The 13,581-nt window shown below is 34.9% G+C and overlaps 1 protein-coding gene across 5 annotated transcripts in view; it reads right to left on the bottom strand.

The window, feature by feature from the left end:
• The window catches only part of LOC110373469 (uncharacterized), a 141,006-nt gene that overhangs the window by 92,659 nt on the left and 34,766 nt on the right, over positions 1-13,581 (bottom strand). For 4 of the 5 annotated variants that reach the window (XR_010277454.1, XM_064039610.1, XM_064039611.1 and 1 more), the window contains exon 2: positions 12,015-12,075. The exons of the other annotated variant lie outside the window; for it this stretch is intronic. Coding sequence is in view for 3 of the 4 variants with exons in the window: in XM_064039610.1 (XP_063895680.1) it covers positions 12,015-12,049 (35 nt within the window). In the remaining variant the exon portion in view is untranslated. The remainder of the gene's footprint in view (positions 1-12,014; positions 12,076-13,581) is intronic. 5 annotated transcript variants of the gene reach the window in all.

Raw genomic sequence — 13,581 nt, 5'->3', positions numbered from 1 at the left:
AAGCAAACCCCTCCATATTAAACCTACCTAAGTACAAACATGAACTACACAACTTTGGCACTCGTTACTGGTAGTCAGAATCCAGAAATTCTGACAATCATACCAAGGAGGTATTAGGTTATCCCAGTTATGGTAGTGTCGCTCTATGTAGGTAATACAAATAGTTCTCAGCTGCTGGGAAAAGTTGGGAAAAGGCCGAGCGAACAAACAGGAAACAGAAAACTAATCAAAGAAAAATTATACAAATCCTACTAATATTATAAACGTGAAAGTTTGTATGTATGGATGTATGGATGTTTGTTACTCTTTCACGCAAAAACGGCTGGACCGATTTGATTGAAATTTGGTATGTAGATAGCTGATACCCTGGATTAACACATAGGCTACTTTTTATCAACACACCACGCGGGCGAAGCCGCTGGCGGAAGCTAGTTATACATATTTTCAGTTTAAAATTAATAAGTTCATCACTGATATTAATTGCATGACAGAAAATAAAATCCCATCAGATGTAGGTACTAAGCGGACGTCTGCTGATCTAACATGATGTTATAAAGCTGTGCAATTAATTACTGGCAACACTCGACGCGGATAAACGTCAGGCGCACTAACGAGAAAGAAACTAGTTAACTGTTCATAACTTGCTGTAAACCCCAATTATTAAAATCTATCGACCAATAAGTACCTATTAAGTAAATAACAGTATTTTATAGTCTAATAATACTATCCTTAAGACAAACACGGTATTAAAAAGTAACCTAGCCACGCTCAAAAATTAATATCCACTGATTTTTATATAAACGGTAATAAAATTCTGAGATCGAAAAATAATGAAGCCATTACTGAACAAAGTACCCCATTACAGTTCATTTATATATTCTGAGCCACATAGTGTAAGGCATTACGAATGGGATCTAAAAATGTATGTGCTTTTATACCCAGTCTAGCAGAAACGCAGTAAACTACCGAAAACCGGGAACCAGCGAGTGTTTTCGTAAATCATACAAACGAGGTCATTATAACAAGCTATTGTATTATTCGCTTCATTTATTTGAAACTGATAACAACAACGCTGTAGTCATTTATTTGATTTGCTTGCTAGGAATGAAGGCTTACATAACATTCTAACAGTTTCCTATGAAACAATGTGTAGGTAACAGCCTCTCTGACAGTTAACAGCGCAAGTCATCGAAATTCAAATCAGTAACAAAAGACAAACACGCGCCATGTTGGAAACTATTCCAGTAACTGTGTACTCGTGTTCAACCAGCCCCTGATTATTTCATTATGAACTACAGAACACAAAGAATAATTAACTAATAGAAAAACAATGAAGTACAAAGGAATTTCTCTCGACACTTGTTAAGGGAAAATTTATTGGTTTCTTTTGTTACATTGTGTGGAAATCAAGGAAATATGATTTATCAGCTACGGATTTATTGATTGCCATCATCACGAGGATACTGTTTTGCGTAACCAGATAAATATCGTATAGCCTCCCTCGATAAATGCGAGAATCTAATACTGAAAGAACTTTGCAAATCGAATGAGAAGTTCCTGACAATGAGGTGTCCAAACAAGCAAACAAAGTATAGATTTTGAGATTCAACGACGCGCTTTTCAGAAACCTTTATCAAGAATTTGTGACTTACCTAAGTATTTGATATCGTATATAAAGTTACGTGATGAAAATGTTTGACTTCTGTTTGTCTGTTTCGGACACAGTTTTGGGTCAAATGTAATTCGTTCGGAGCTTTAGAGTTAATGCCGTAAGTTTTTTGTGTTTGCTCGTAAAGTTCATCTTGATAGAAGTTTGTCGACGTGAGTCAATACTGATAACGTTTGTTTACTGACGAGATTGCTTAAAACCGATTTGTGATTTTCGTGTTACTACACTAGGGATATAATCTAGGGATTTGAACTTGGTTTAGTAAAAGCATAACAACGTTAATTGAATCATCGTGCTGTGTACAAAAGGAATTGAATATCTACCTATAGGTATTCGAAATAATCAAACGTTACTATTTACTGTGTTCTACTTAAAAGCATTTCTGTTGCAGATACCTAAGTGTAACAGATAAATTGATGTTTGAGACCGAGTCTTAAAAGAGTGGCCATTAACATATTATAATCTTAGAATTCAATTATAATAATGTTAATTTATTTTATTCCGTTTTAGTGATTAACCCAGAACAACATGATTGCTAACCATTACTTAATCAAGTTGAAACTTTATAACTGCCAACTGTCCGTGGGTTACGAATTTACTCCATAATTGTTTGTTTGACGACTGAACGGAAGACCACATTAAAACTTTAACGTAGTTATGTACCTACCGTTTGAGGGATTTTATAGAGGACTTGTCCTAATGATACTGAATATTTCAATTTAATCGAAGCAACTAGGTTCGTTCAGGTACTCCCTGGGCTAAGTATATTCAACGCCAAAATTAACCCAAAGATACAAAAAAACTGTTTTGAATTTGTTGCGAACTTGTTCCTACAGTATTTTCCCAACGGTATTTTAAAGAGCCACGCCCTATTTATATAACAAAGAAACTTAAAATTTAAATAACAACGCCGCGATGATAAACCTGAAGCGTGAAATCCTGTGAGTTTTATGTAGTTTGTCATGAAAACAATGGCAAGAATCGTAATCATACTTTTTGAAGTCGCAATTATTCTCACCGTTATTTTCCTTCGTGGTTACCCTAAAGCAAATTCCTAGCTGACCCTTTTGGCATATAAAACAAAAACAATGCTTGAGCACGCCGCAGGGTTGCCCTCAAGCTCTAAAATGTTCAGAAATTCCTAACTATCAGAGTTATTTAGGAATATTGCGAGCGTCCTTCCCATTAATGAGGTCACGTTAGCCGCCCGTAAACAAAATCATCAGATTATTTAAGGAAACTTCTATCTACGGCGAAATTATGGCAGACGTTGAAATCCTTAATGAGTTGCAAGATAACGAGATTTCAAGCTTCGTTGAAATGAAAACCTTGTTAGGTGGTTTTTTCATGAATAAAGGGTGAAAAAGTTGAACAATGTAGGCTGTGCGCAAAACCTAAAAGGATATAAAAGCTTTATAATTTCACTAATTCCAGTGGTTTTACCGTCGCCTCTTGGGAACTTCTGACTTCAAAAATCTGTATGAATGTGGGTAGCTATAACCTCCCTCGATGAATGAGCTAACTAACACAGTATTAAGCAAATCCAATCAGTGGTTCCTGGATGACCGTGGTAAAACAAACAAACTTTTTGGCTTTGTAATATAGATCTGTGTCATATTGAAGGAAACTAAGTGGGTGTAAACACTATAAACAAAAGCAAAATCATTTATTTACCCTTCCTGTCAATCGACGATGCACATAATATATTAGATGTTTTTTTATTTGTTTTCCCTAAACTACGTCGTATCAGAAGATCCCTTACATTTATCACGATTTCAGCTACATCCGTTAACGATTCGTGTGTGCTGAATGTTTTTTTTTTAAACATCGTAGAATGTCTTTTCGTTGAATCTTATTTATATTTACTTTGCAACCGTGAATGCATAATTTGCGATTCCTTGAAAATCTTTTGAAGAGTCTCGAAAGCTTTAGTATCTTTTCACTTCGAAGGTACACTTATTTACATATTTAATTTATTTTATGTACAAACATACGTAAAAAGAGAAAATATAAAGTAAAAGTAGAGAAGCAATAATTTCCCGAAGCCATAAAATGCGGCATTGTTTTGACAGATGGCAGCACTAGCTTAACATTTACATAAAAATGTTGAATTCATCACACGCTTAGCAGATATTGCGCGTATTTCTCGGAAATCGACGTAAACGCTATAAATAGAGAAATTCTATGCAGATGTGCCTCGCTTCCTGCGCAGCGCCTCTCAGAGTCTAACCTCACTTGTACATGTGTGGGCGGAGATTGTTCCATACTATTACATAGCTAAAGACTTTGTTTGTACGTTTATTTGTTTGCTCGAATGCGGTAATTGCAGGTCCGATTTGTAAAATTATTTCAGAGTTAGGTATAAATCATCGAACAAAACTTAGGATAATTTTATAACAGGGTGCGGAAAGTAGTTTAAACGTGACGCGGGTGAAACCGCTGGCTGAAGCTATAGTTCTATAAATAAGCAGTATGGTGTGGCTTCCCGGCTGTCGTGTAGATGGGTTACATTTGAAAGCGTTGCGGTCATAAAGTTTATTATCTACAACAGCAGGGTTCACTTCATTCTTATGATGAAAGTAGATCATTATGTTGTCGCGCGGTACCTAATGGAGAACACTTGTGATGTTTTAAATAGACTTTATGCTGTCCTTGCATCACATGCATACCCGCGTAGAGACTGACTCATAAAATAGTTAGATTTTTGTTCGTTACTCGTTATAATTAACATAACTGACAACCAAGATAGGTTTATGTCAGGGGACTTATGATTAGTTTTACCTCGGGGCATACAGTTTCCTAAGTAAGATATGGACAAAAAAGTGAGTGAGCATAAGATTTTTTTGTAAATCAGAAAAGTTATTCGATTAAATATCAAATGAAAAGTTTCAAAGAACTGTAGCTAACATTTAATACATTTATTCATGATAGACAAGGGTAGCGTATCTTTTAACAAAAATTTGACCTTTTTCGCAACACGGATAAAATAGATGATCGGTGTTTGTGCAGAAGTAAAGATAAAATTTAATAAAACACTTTACTTCGAGTATGTTCAGACTGAAACAATTCCAAACATCTGGTATCTCCATGAACGAACTTCGCGATCTGTTTAATTATAAAATTCCAAAATTGTAAACGAAATAATAATATATCCGACATTACAGTCTTTTCAAAAATTGATATCTTAAAAATAAAGCCTTTAGAGAATATACAAGACAGAATTAAACTAAAATTTTCTAATACTTTAGTTCGTTGCTGTTATACTCGTATGTAATGCTATGAGGCCTTTTTTTTATCGACGTAAAATCATCAAATGACCCCTCCCGCTGTGGGTTAGCAGCGGTGAGGGAGTGTCAGACTCTTACTGACTAAAATCGTCGTGTTCCGTCATAGGCCTTTTATGTACCAGGGCCGCGGTATCTCTTTCGAACAACCCGCAGCCCCGGCAGGCCAGCCCTGCTGGGCCCCGCTGGGTTGCTGACGTCTCTTTGAGGAGCGCGTGGAACAACGCGCGCCGTCGACACGGGTCTGTCGTCTAGGAAGACAGAGGGACGATGAGCCACCCGAACTCACCGCCCACAGACCCACGCCTACGGTGGCCGGGAGTCATCTCGCGACACCCGGCGCCCATGGTGTCTACCTGGTCCAGCGCGGCGGCCGGGATGAGAGGTGCGAACTCTCTGGCGTTCCGCCTCCTCCTTCTCGAGCATGACCGCTTCGCAGAAGGAGGCGACGGCATCCCATTCCCTCTCGCCCCGGACCATGGCCTGAACCAGGGCCGGACGCGAGAGGTCGCCGCCGCCCAAAGCCTCGACGAGGACCCGGCGGTGCCCTTCCCATGCGGGGCACACCTGGACTGTGTGGTTACATTTGAAAGCGTTGCGGTCATAAAGTTTATTATCTACAACAGCAGGGTTCATTTCATTCTTATGATGAAAGTAGATCATTATGTTGTCGCTCGGTAATGGAGAAGACTTGTGATGTTTTAAATAGACTTTATGCTGTCCTTGCATCGCATGCATACCCACGTAGAGACTGACTCATAAAATAGTTAGATTTTTGTTCGTTACTCGTTATAATTAACATAACTGACAACCAAGATAGGTTTATGTCAGTGGGCTTTATGATTAGTTTAACCTCGGGGCATATAGTTTTCCTAAGTAAGACATAGACAGAAAAAGTGACTGACCATAAGTATTTTTTTTAAATAAGAAAAGTTATTCGATTAAATATCAAATGAAAAGTTTCAAAGAACTGTAGCTTAACATTTATTCATGAGAGACAAGGGTAGCGTATCTTTTTAAAAAAACTTGACCTTTTTCGCAAAACGGATAAAATAGATGATCGGTGTTTGTGAAAAGGTAAAGATAAATTTAATAAAACACTTTACTTCGAGTAGGTTCAGACTGAAACAATTCCAAACATCTGGTATCTCAATGAACGAACTTCGCGATCTGTTTAATTATAAAATTCCAATATTGTAAACGAAATAATAATATATCCGACATTACAGTCTTTTCAAAACTTGATACCTATCAATTAAATCCATAATTTTATTATTAAGTACAATATCTTAAAAATCTTATTTTCAAGAGTCAACATATAAAATAAAGCCTTGAGAGGCTACACAAGACGGAATTAAACTAGAATTTTCTAATACTTTAGTTCGTTGCTGTTATACTCGTATGTAATGCTATGACGCCTCGGGGAGACATTGTCGGATAAGGAAAGCCCTCACCTATCGCTTATCTGCTTATCCTCCTCACATTTATGTTTTTTACTTACGTTAGAGACATTGTGCGATGAAATACGATAACTTTTTATAAATTTCTGCAAAAGATTTCGTGAATAGCGATGTTATTTTTGTTTTGTAAGAAGTTATTTTCATACGAACGTTATATTGGTGTTATAAACATAATTTGGAAAATATGAAAATATATGTCCATTTTGATTAGGTACCTAAATTATCCTTACCCTCTAACTAACATTGTCAAACTCATACTCCAACAATTAAGACCCAATTTCCCTCCTTTCGAAATTAGTTTTTTTTTTCACGTTCTACCAAGAAAATCTGATATCAATATTCTTTTAAAAGAGTATTTTAAAACTTCGAACCAAGAAAGGAATATAAAGCGAACGGCTCGGCCACAGTTTTACATAGAATTACCATAATCTGAGCCAGTGGCGGCTGGTGGGTTATCGAACTGGTGGTGCACATGACTAAAATCTTAAAATTCCTCAAAACAACAATTGATATAAAATATGTTTATTTTTAAATTTTTGTTATTTTCTTTAATATAATTAATGTTTATACTCATTTCAACTGATACTTAACACAGTACAGAATAAAAAAGTTCAATTATAACAAAAGTTCAATTATAGAATCAAAACAATTACGAAAATAGTTATCAATAATTAACGCGTCGCACATGCAAAGTTGTCAATCAATCATGGCTGCCCTCGCCTCGCGCCCATGCCGGCCGGCCCAATTCGTCATAGATCGGGTGCTCTCGGTAATCTTCGGTTCGTGCGTGCGGCGCTCGGGAACCGACTCATTACTCGGTACATTTCTATGAACTATTTTTTGTTTCACGCGTCAGGCGTATTCATTCGTATCTCATACAAGATGTATTAGCAGTCCTCGTGCGCTCGTCGGAGCGCACGATATTAGTTTAGTAAAGCGCTCCAACTTTTTGACCATAATTGGAAATTTAATTTTTTATACGTTTTTGTATAATAAATGTATGTAAAATAAATATTGAAATGGTAATTTAAAAATAAAGATAAAGTAAAATGTTGTAATTGTTAAATCTTTTGAATTGGTGGTTCAGCGCACGAGTGCACTTAAGGTACAGCCGCCACTGATCTGAGCAATTAAGCGTGTTTAAAGGCCCACGGGAGGAGGGTTTCTCGAAAAAAAATATGTTTGATGAGCCATTTTTATAAAACCATAAAATTAATTGATAGAAAAACAGAAAGCTTTTTGCTAATAAGTTTGGTATTTTTTTATGGCTTTCAGCATTTCAGTATTGGATAATTAATTGGAACCATTCTGGAATATTCATGCAGCAATAAATATCAAAGTATCTACCTACTATTTTTAATACAAGTTTGTTGTAAAAAGCAGTAGGTTCTTTCTCCGTCTTCAAAGCATAAAGAGCTTTATGCTATACTTGGCCTCCAGCAGCGGTTGATGAAAACCATGCTTAATGTGGCAAAATAGAGTCCCCCTTAAAAACATAATCCGATATACAGCATATCTACATCTCGTAACGATCGCTGCGAGCAATCTCTGAGGAGCAGCGAGTGTGCGGTAATTCCTGGTTAATATGCGTGGGTACCTACCAGCTCGTACATTATTCTCGCCACGTCGCCAAAACTTAACCTATATCAGAGATTTTAGCACTCGCCGCCGAAATAAGTCGATGACTTTATGTGCCTACATGTTCCATAGGTATTAATTACTCCAATAACATTCTTAGAAAGTTCCACAAACCTGAAAATGTTTGACGTAATTTTACGCTCGTGTAAATACTTCGTTTTACTATTAGGTACTTCATCAAGATAATACTGTTGAACTAAGAGTAAAAAAATAATTTGAAAAGATCTGAAAATTGCTTCCTGAACAACTTTTTCCTCAATTTAATTTAGGTAATCGACATGTTATTTTATTGGATCTCGTTTTTCATTGTAAAATTTTATTTCATTTTAGTGATTAATTGAAAGTAGAACCTTTAATCGGCCCAAAAAAGGACTTGGAAAACCATTTCGAAATTAATAAAATTTGAATGTTACAAATAAATTAGTTTTATTCTACATCTGAATAGTATTTTCTTTTCTTAAACAGCTCTTACAATGCGGAAGGTACGGGTATAAAGCGTTCTATTCGTCTATAAAGTTCACATTTTTATGAGCACGTAAAGTATCCTCCCTGTAAACCTGAGACACTTGATAAATGTTCCTACGTGACACTTTATCACACGCACTCATTTACAACTACTGAATATTATTTACGAGCCGCTGTTATTGAATAAGACGAACATAAATGGTTGCCTCGTCAAGATCTTATGATTTATGTAAGTGAAAGACGAAATGATTTATAACAGCTTTGGTTACTTGATTACCTAAGATATTTTTGTGATAAAAATGCATTTGACCTCGTAAATTATGGTCAAAAAATGAGCAAACTTACATATGAGTAACCTAGTTACTCATGTCTAAAAAAAAGCGCCTAGGTTGTAGCTGTAAAGTAACTGTTGCCGGCAAGTCCACCTTAGCTGTAGTAAATTACTGTTTATACACTTCCACATAAATCGCAATAATCAACATTTACTAGAGCTTATTTCTCAACTAATAAGCTAAACGGCTAACCTAATGAATCGAACCGGAATAAAGCGTATATCGTCGAAAAATCCCATTTAGACGATTTTCACGGATCACTAGAGATGAAAGCGATCCCCGCAATCCATATAACCATCAGCCGATACACCAACTAGGGTTGCCAATGAATATCTTATCGCTGTCCGATCAAAGGCTGTAGCACTTACCTATATACCTACAGCATAATATATATAGCCATTAACATTGAATGCCGTAAATCGAACCGCGAAACTTCTCCGAGCAATGGTTATTTCTTGATAAATTAAGCTTGATTTTCAAGTCGTGTAAACAAGGATGTCAATTCACTAGCATCATTGAATAATTGTCTCGTAACATAGCAATAAGTCCGACCTATGTATACTTACTTAATATTGTCTTTTTATGCTTTTGTGCCAAAATTAAATGAAATAAATTCGTTTTTGTGCAAAAATGGATACTACGATCAGTAACTTGAAGCTAGACTATCCTTTTCAGAAGTAATTACACATAGGTACACCATAATTCATCAGAATCATGAAAAAATAACTATTATTCGGGAAGGAAAGTCGCAGGTAAATTTTAATGCACACATCATCATTATTGAGCAACAAGTGAAACTCTATTACATAATGAGTTTTCAATTTCCCGCGTCACGTTGTCAGCCCTGCGGCATTATACTGCAGCAGCATGGGAGAATGATACATTTTTATGACTTTGTTTTAAATTTAGTCACGTAGGTATCTGGATTTATAGCGACGGGCACATTACTGAACGAAATCCGTGTAATAGTACCTATTGTATAATGGTTAATTGTAGTAACTGTTTTATAAAGGAGTAGAATTTTAAAAGACATTGTGAAAAATCTTGGATATTCTTTTAAAAGTCATCATCATCTCAGCCGTAGGCTCTGCTGAACATAGACCTCCCATATTTACCAAAAGACCGCTTGTAAGCTACCAGCGTCCAGCGAAAGTATACCTATTTAACTGACCCTAAATTGTTGTTAATGAAGAAATAATAAATGTGTGTCAACTACGACTCACATCACAACAAGTGAACCATTAATTAACGTGACCACAGTGCTGTATACAGTTACAATAATGGAATCATATAGTTCAGTACGCATCATTATTTTGTATAAATTTATATGAACCGATATAAAACGTGACACTTCGTTAATGAACGTCACAATAAGGATTGCCTGTCTCTCACTTTTAAATGAAAAATAAATTTGATCATTCCGTTTTCCATAATCTATTATTCAATGAATTTAAATGACAGAAAGAAAATATTAAATATTCATCTCTAATTTGAAATTATCACCCTTCGGCGTTCAGGCGGCTGACGTGGTTCCACGAAGCCTTTTCATTCAAATATTAATCTTGTATTGTCCGAAATACCAGAATCAACCAAATCCATTGTTGGAATAAAAAAAGCTGTATAATTTATTCAACGCCTTTGTAAATATAAAAGTCACAAAAGGAATATCGTTCTATTCGTTTTATATGAATCATACTTTTGTTTTATTTTTTACTTTGTGTTTGAATTCATTTGTGAATTTAACACTTGGTACTTGGTATGGTAATTAGATGTTAGAACTTAGGAAGAGTAATAATGTAATTTAACAACTACTTTTATTTCCAAACATTTTCAAGTTTTGAGTAAAGGTACAAATTGTTAATTTCATTTAAAGACAAACTTTACAGCTCCTACTTTCAAGTTAAACAAATTACGCTGGCTGAATTTTAAACAGTTTCATTATTCGTATCCAATAAAACTTCGATAGTAGGGTTTTTTACCTTTGATACATCGACATACCTACTGAAATTTCGTGAAAACTTACCATAACTTTAATGTTTATTTTTAATATCCATCATCATTCTCTCCAATAATGAAGCTGTAACTTTTCTGAAAAGTAAAATAGAGTCAAGCTACTCAAGACGATTGGTTTTGATATCGACACTTACACCCGTCTGACCGACTATTGTCCTCGACTTTGGACACGCGCCAAGCAAGAAACCTAGTCTCCGAAACCGCCATATTTTTTTTTATTACCTGTCATAAAACTAATCGCCTGAAAACTTATCTGCAGATACCTACATTCATTGGTTTGAAAATAAGGATAATACATTAATTTGAGAGAGGAAACGGATAAAACTTACTAAATTAAGTAAGAATCCTTGTGAAATTAAAACTTTTGGAAGAGGCAGCATGTGTCACTAGCGCCATCTAGATTTGAACGGGGGACATTAATAAGGATTCTTACATACCAACTGTTAACCCATGGTTTTACCCACGACCCAAGAGAGCCATTTGTCACAACTGGATAAAACGTAGTATAATATACATGACAAGCCAAACTAGTAAATAAACAAACTTTTAAAATACATGTATTGTTTCTGTTGGTTTATGTACGAATTTCAGCCAGTACCCTTAGTTACACTATCCTTTGCTACTTATATGAGTTAGATGGGGTCACGTAACATATAAAGTTTACAATTGTTGGAGAGGGTCCAAGAAATTCACGTTGTATGCCTCAACCAGCATGTTTCGATCTCCATAAAACTGTTAGGACGGAGAAAAAAATGATTGAGTGTAAGGCGTAGTGTGAGTTACAATAGAATTACACAAACACACAAGAACAAATTAGTTACTTACGACAAAGTCTCTCAACCAGTGCATTTTATGAGCTTGAAATATTTTTTTTATTTAATATTCCTAAAGCTTCAGTATTACATTTTAGGCCTGAACCTGCGTTGAGTAGGCAGGGGTGGAGTGTATGTGTGTATAATTGTATGAATACAATAGTGCTGCGTAGTACTGCACGCGCCATTCAGGCATCAAAACCAGAATTCGGGAGAAAACTTTGGTAATGACAGAATGCCCTGTCTTTAATTACATTTTTGAGAAAGAATATCTACTAAGTTTAGGAAAGAGATTAGTTTAAAAACAAATGAGAAGTCAAATCCTATCTGTGTAAACCTACCTGAAGTTGAAAAACCTGTACAGTTCCCCAAACATTTTGATGTTTCAAACTACGTTCTTACCTGAAACAAAAATATTAGAGTTGATTAAAGATCAAAATTATATTTCTACGTTCAGCAGTAATCAGATTTTTTGGTTGTGGCTTTTGTTTCGTATAAGTATTCATCTCGTTGTCCGAGTATTAAAAATCACCTGTTCACTAGTAATTTAATAATAAACCTCTAACACCTTATTATAAAACCTGGTCTTTAAAAGTACTCCATCGCCATCCAGAAACCATACAACAATCCCCTAAAAGTTACTTCAGTTAGTGTAAGTATTATTGAATCTACAAATAAATGCTACAATTTTTATAATGGAGAATAAAAAAAGATAGGTTTGTTACAATTCCTTAATGCAATAGTGATCCCATTAGGCCTAGCGTTACACGAAACATACAACAGGCAAACATCTATGAAGGTTCAATGACAAGACGTTCAAGAACACTTACATTTTACTGGAGACCACTTAGAAAAGGAAAATAACATTACAATACAATAGATTGTCATGTATCCCCATATAGATTCTTGTTTTCTTTCTCTTTATAGGTTCTGGAAATGTGTGTAAGTATTCTGTAATTCTAATAATATTATTACAAAGACAATATTTTCTTTTGGATTGTTAACTTAGCGGTATTTTTGTAAATAGCTTTAGAAAATGGCGTTTTGGCCTAGTTTCTTAAAATGTTATCAGTTAAGAATAATCAAGGAACATACATACATTTTATGAAATAGTTTACGTAATTTTATTAGATTTTTTGTTATTTAATAGTGGGTTCTGCCAGCGGATTCAGCTGTGTCCCATGCGAACTAGTTCACATACCCGGATATAGTTTAACCAGCAGCCTCACCCGACAATTGGGCTATAACGCCCTTCTAATAGATGAGACAGACAGCTTAATATTAGTGTTGGTAACAAGTCTAATCCTAAAGAATAAAGCTTTCTAAAATCGAGTTTTTAAACATATTCCTTTATATGTATTTTTTATCGAACCCGCGCATACTGGGCACGTAAAATCTCAACGAGATGTTGGAATATAAAATATTGAACACTGAATAAAACATACTTGTGTGTATAACTCTCACGTACCGCTATATAGACCAGTGAAACGGATACAGGAATACATTAATTATAAAAACCTCAATCGTATGTTCACCTTCTCGGTATATGTATTAAAACGTATTTATATGATAACTGTATTGAGGTTTTTAAGAATAAGAATAAGAATAAGAAATTTATTTCCAAAAAAGGTACATTTTCTGTTATCATTAGCCCCAAACTAGGCAAAGCCTGTATCTTGGGCGCTAATTTAGAGAGGGTTTACCAATACAAATTACTAGTAATACAAATTTGAATTTTACTTAAGACTAATTAAAATTAAAATAAAATTATAAAGAAAAAAATGTTATAAAAATTTTAATTTAAATTTTTAAATTTAAAAATAATATTAATATTAATAAATATTAATTTTAATATTTTTTTTTTTTAATTTTTTGATATTTAGTTTTAATTTATAGGTACACGACTAG

This window comes from Helicoverpa armigera, chromosome 20 (genome assembly GCF_030705265.1).
Source record: "Helicoverpa armigera isolate CAAS_96S chromosome 20, ASM3070526v1, whole genome shotgun sequence".
NCBI classification, from domain to species: Eukaryota; Metazoa; Arthropoda; class Insecta; order Lepidoptera; family Noctuidae; genus Helicoverpa; species Helicoverpa armigera.
The sequence above is the reverse complement of the archived record's forward strand: the minus strand, read 5'-3'. Positions and strand labels throughout refer to the sequence as shown.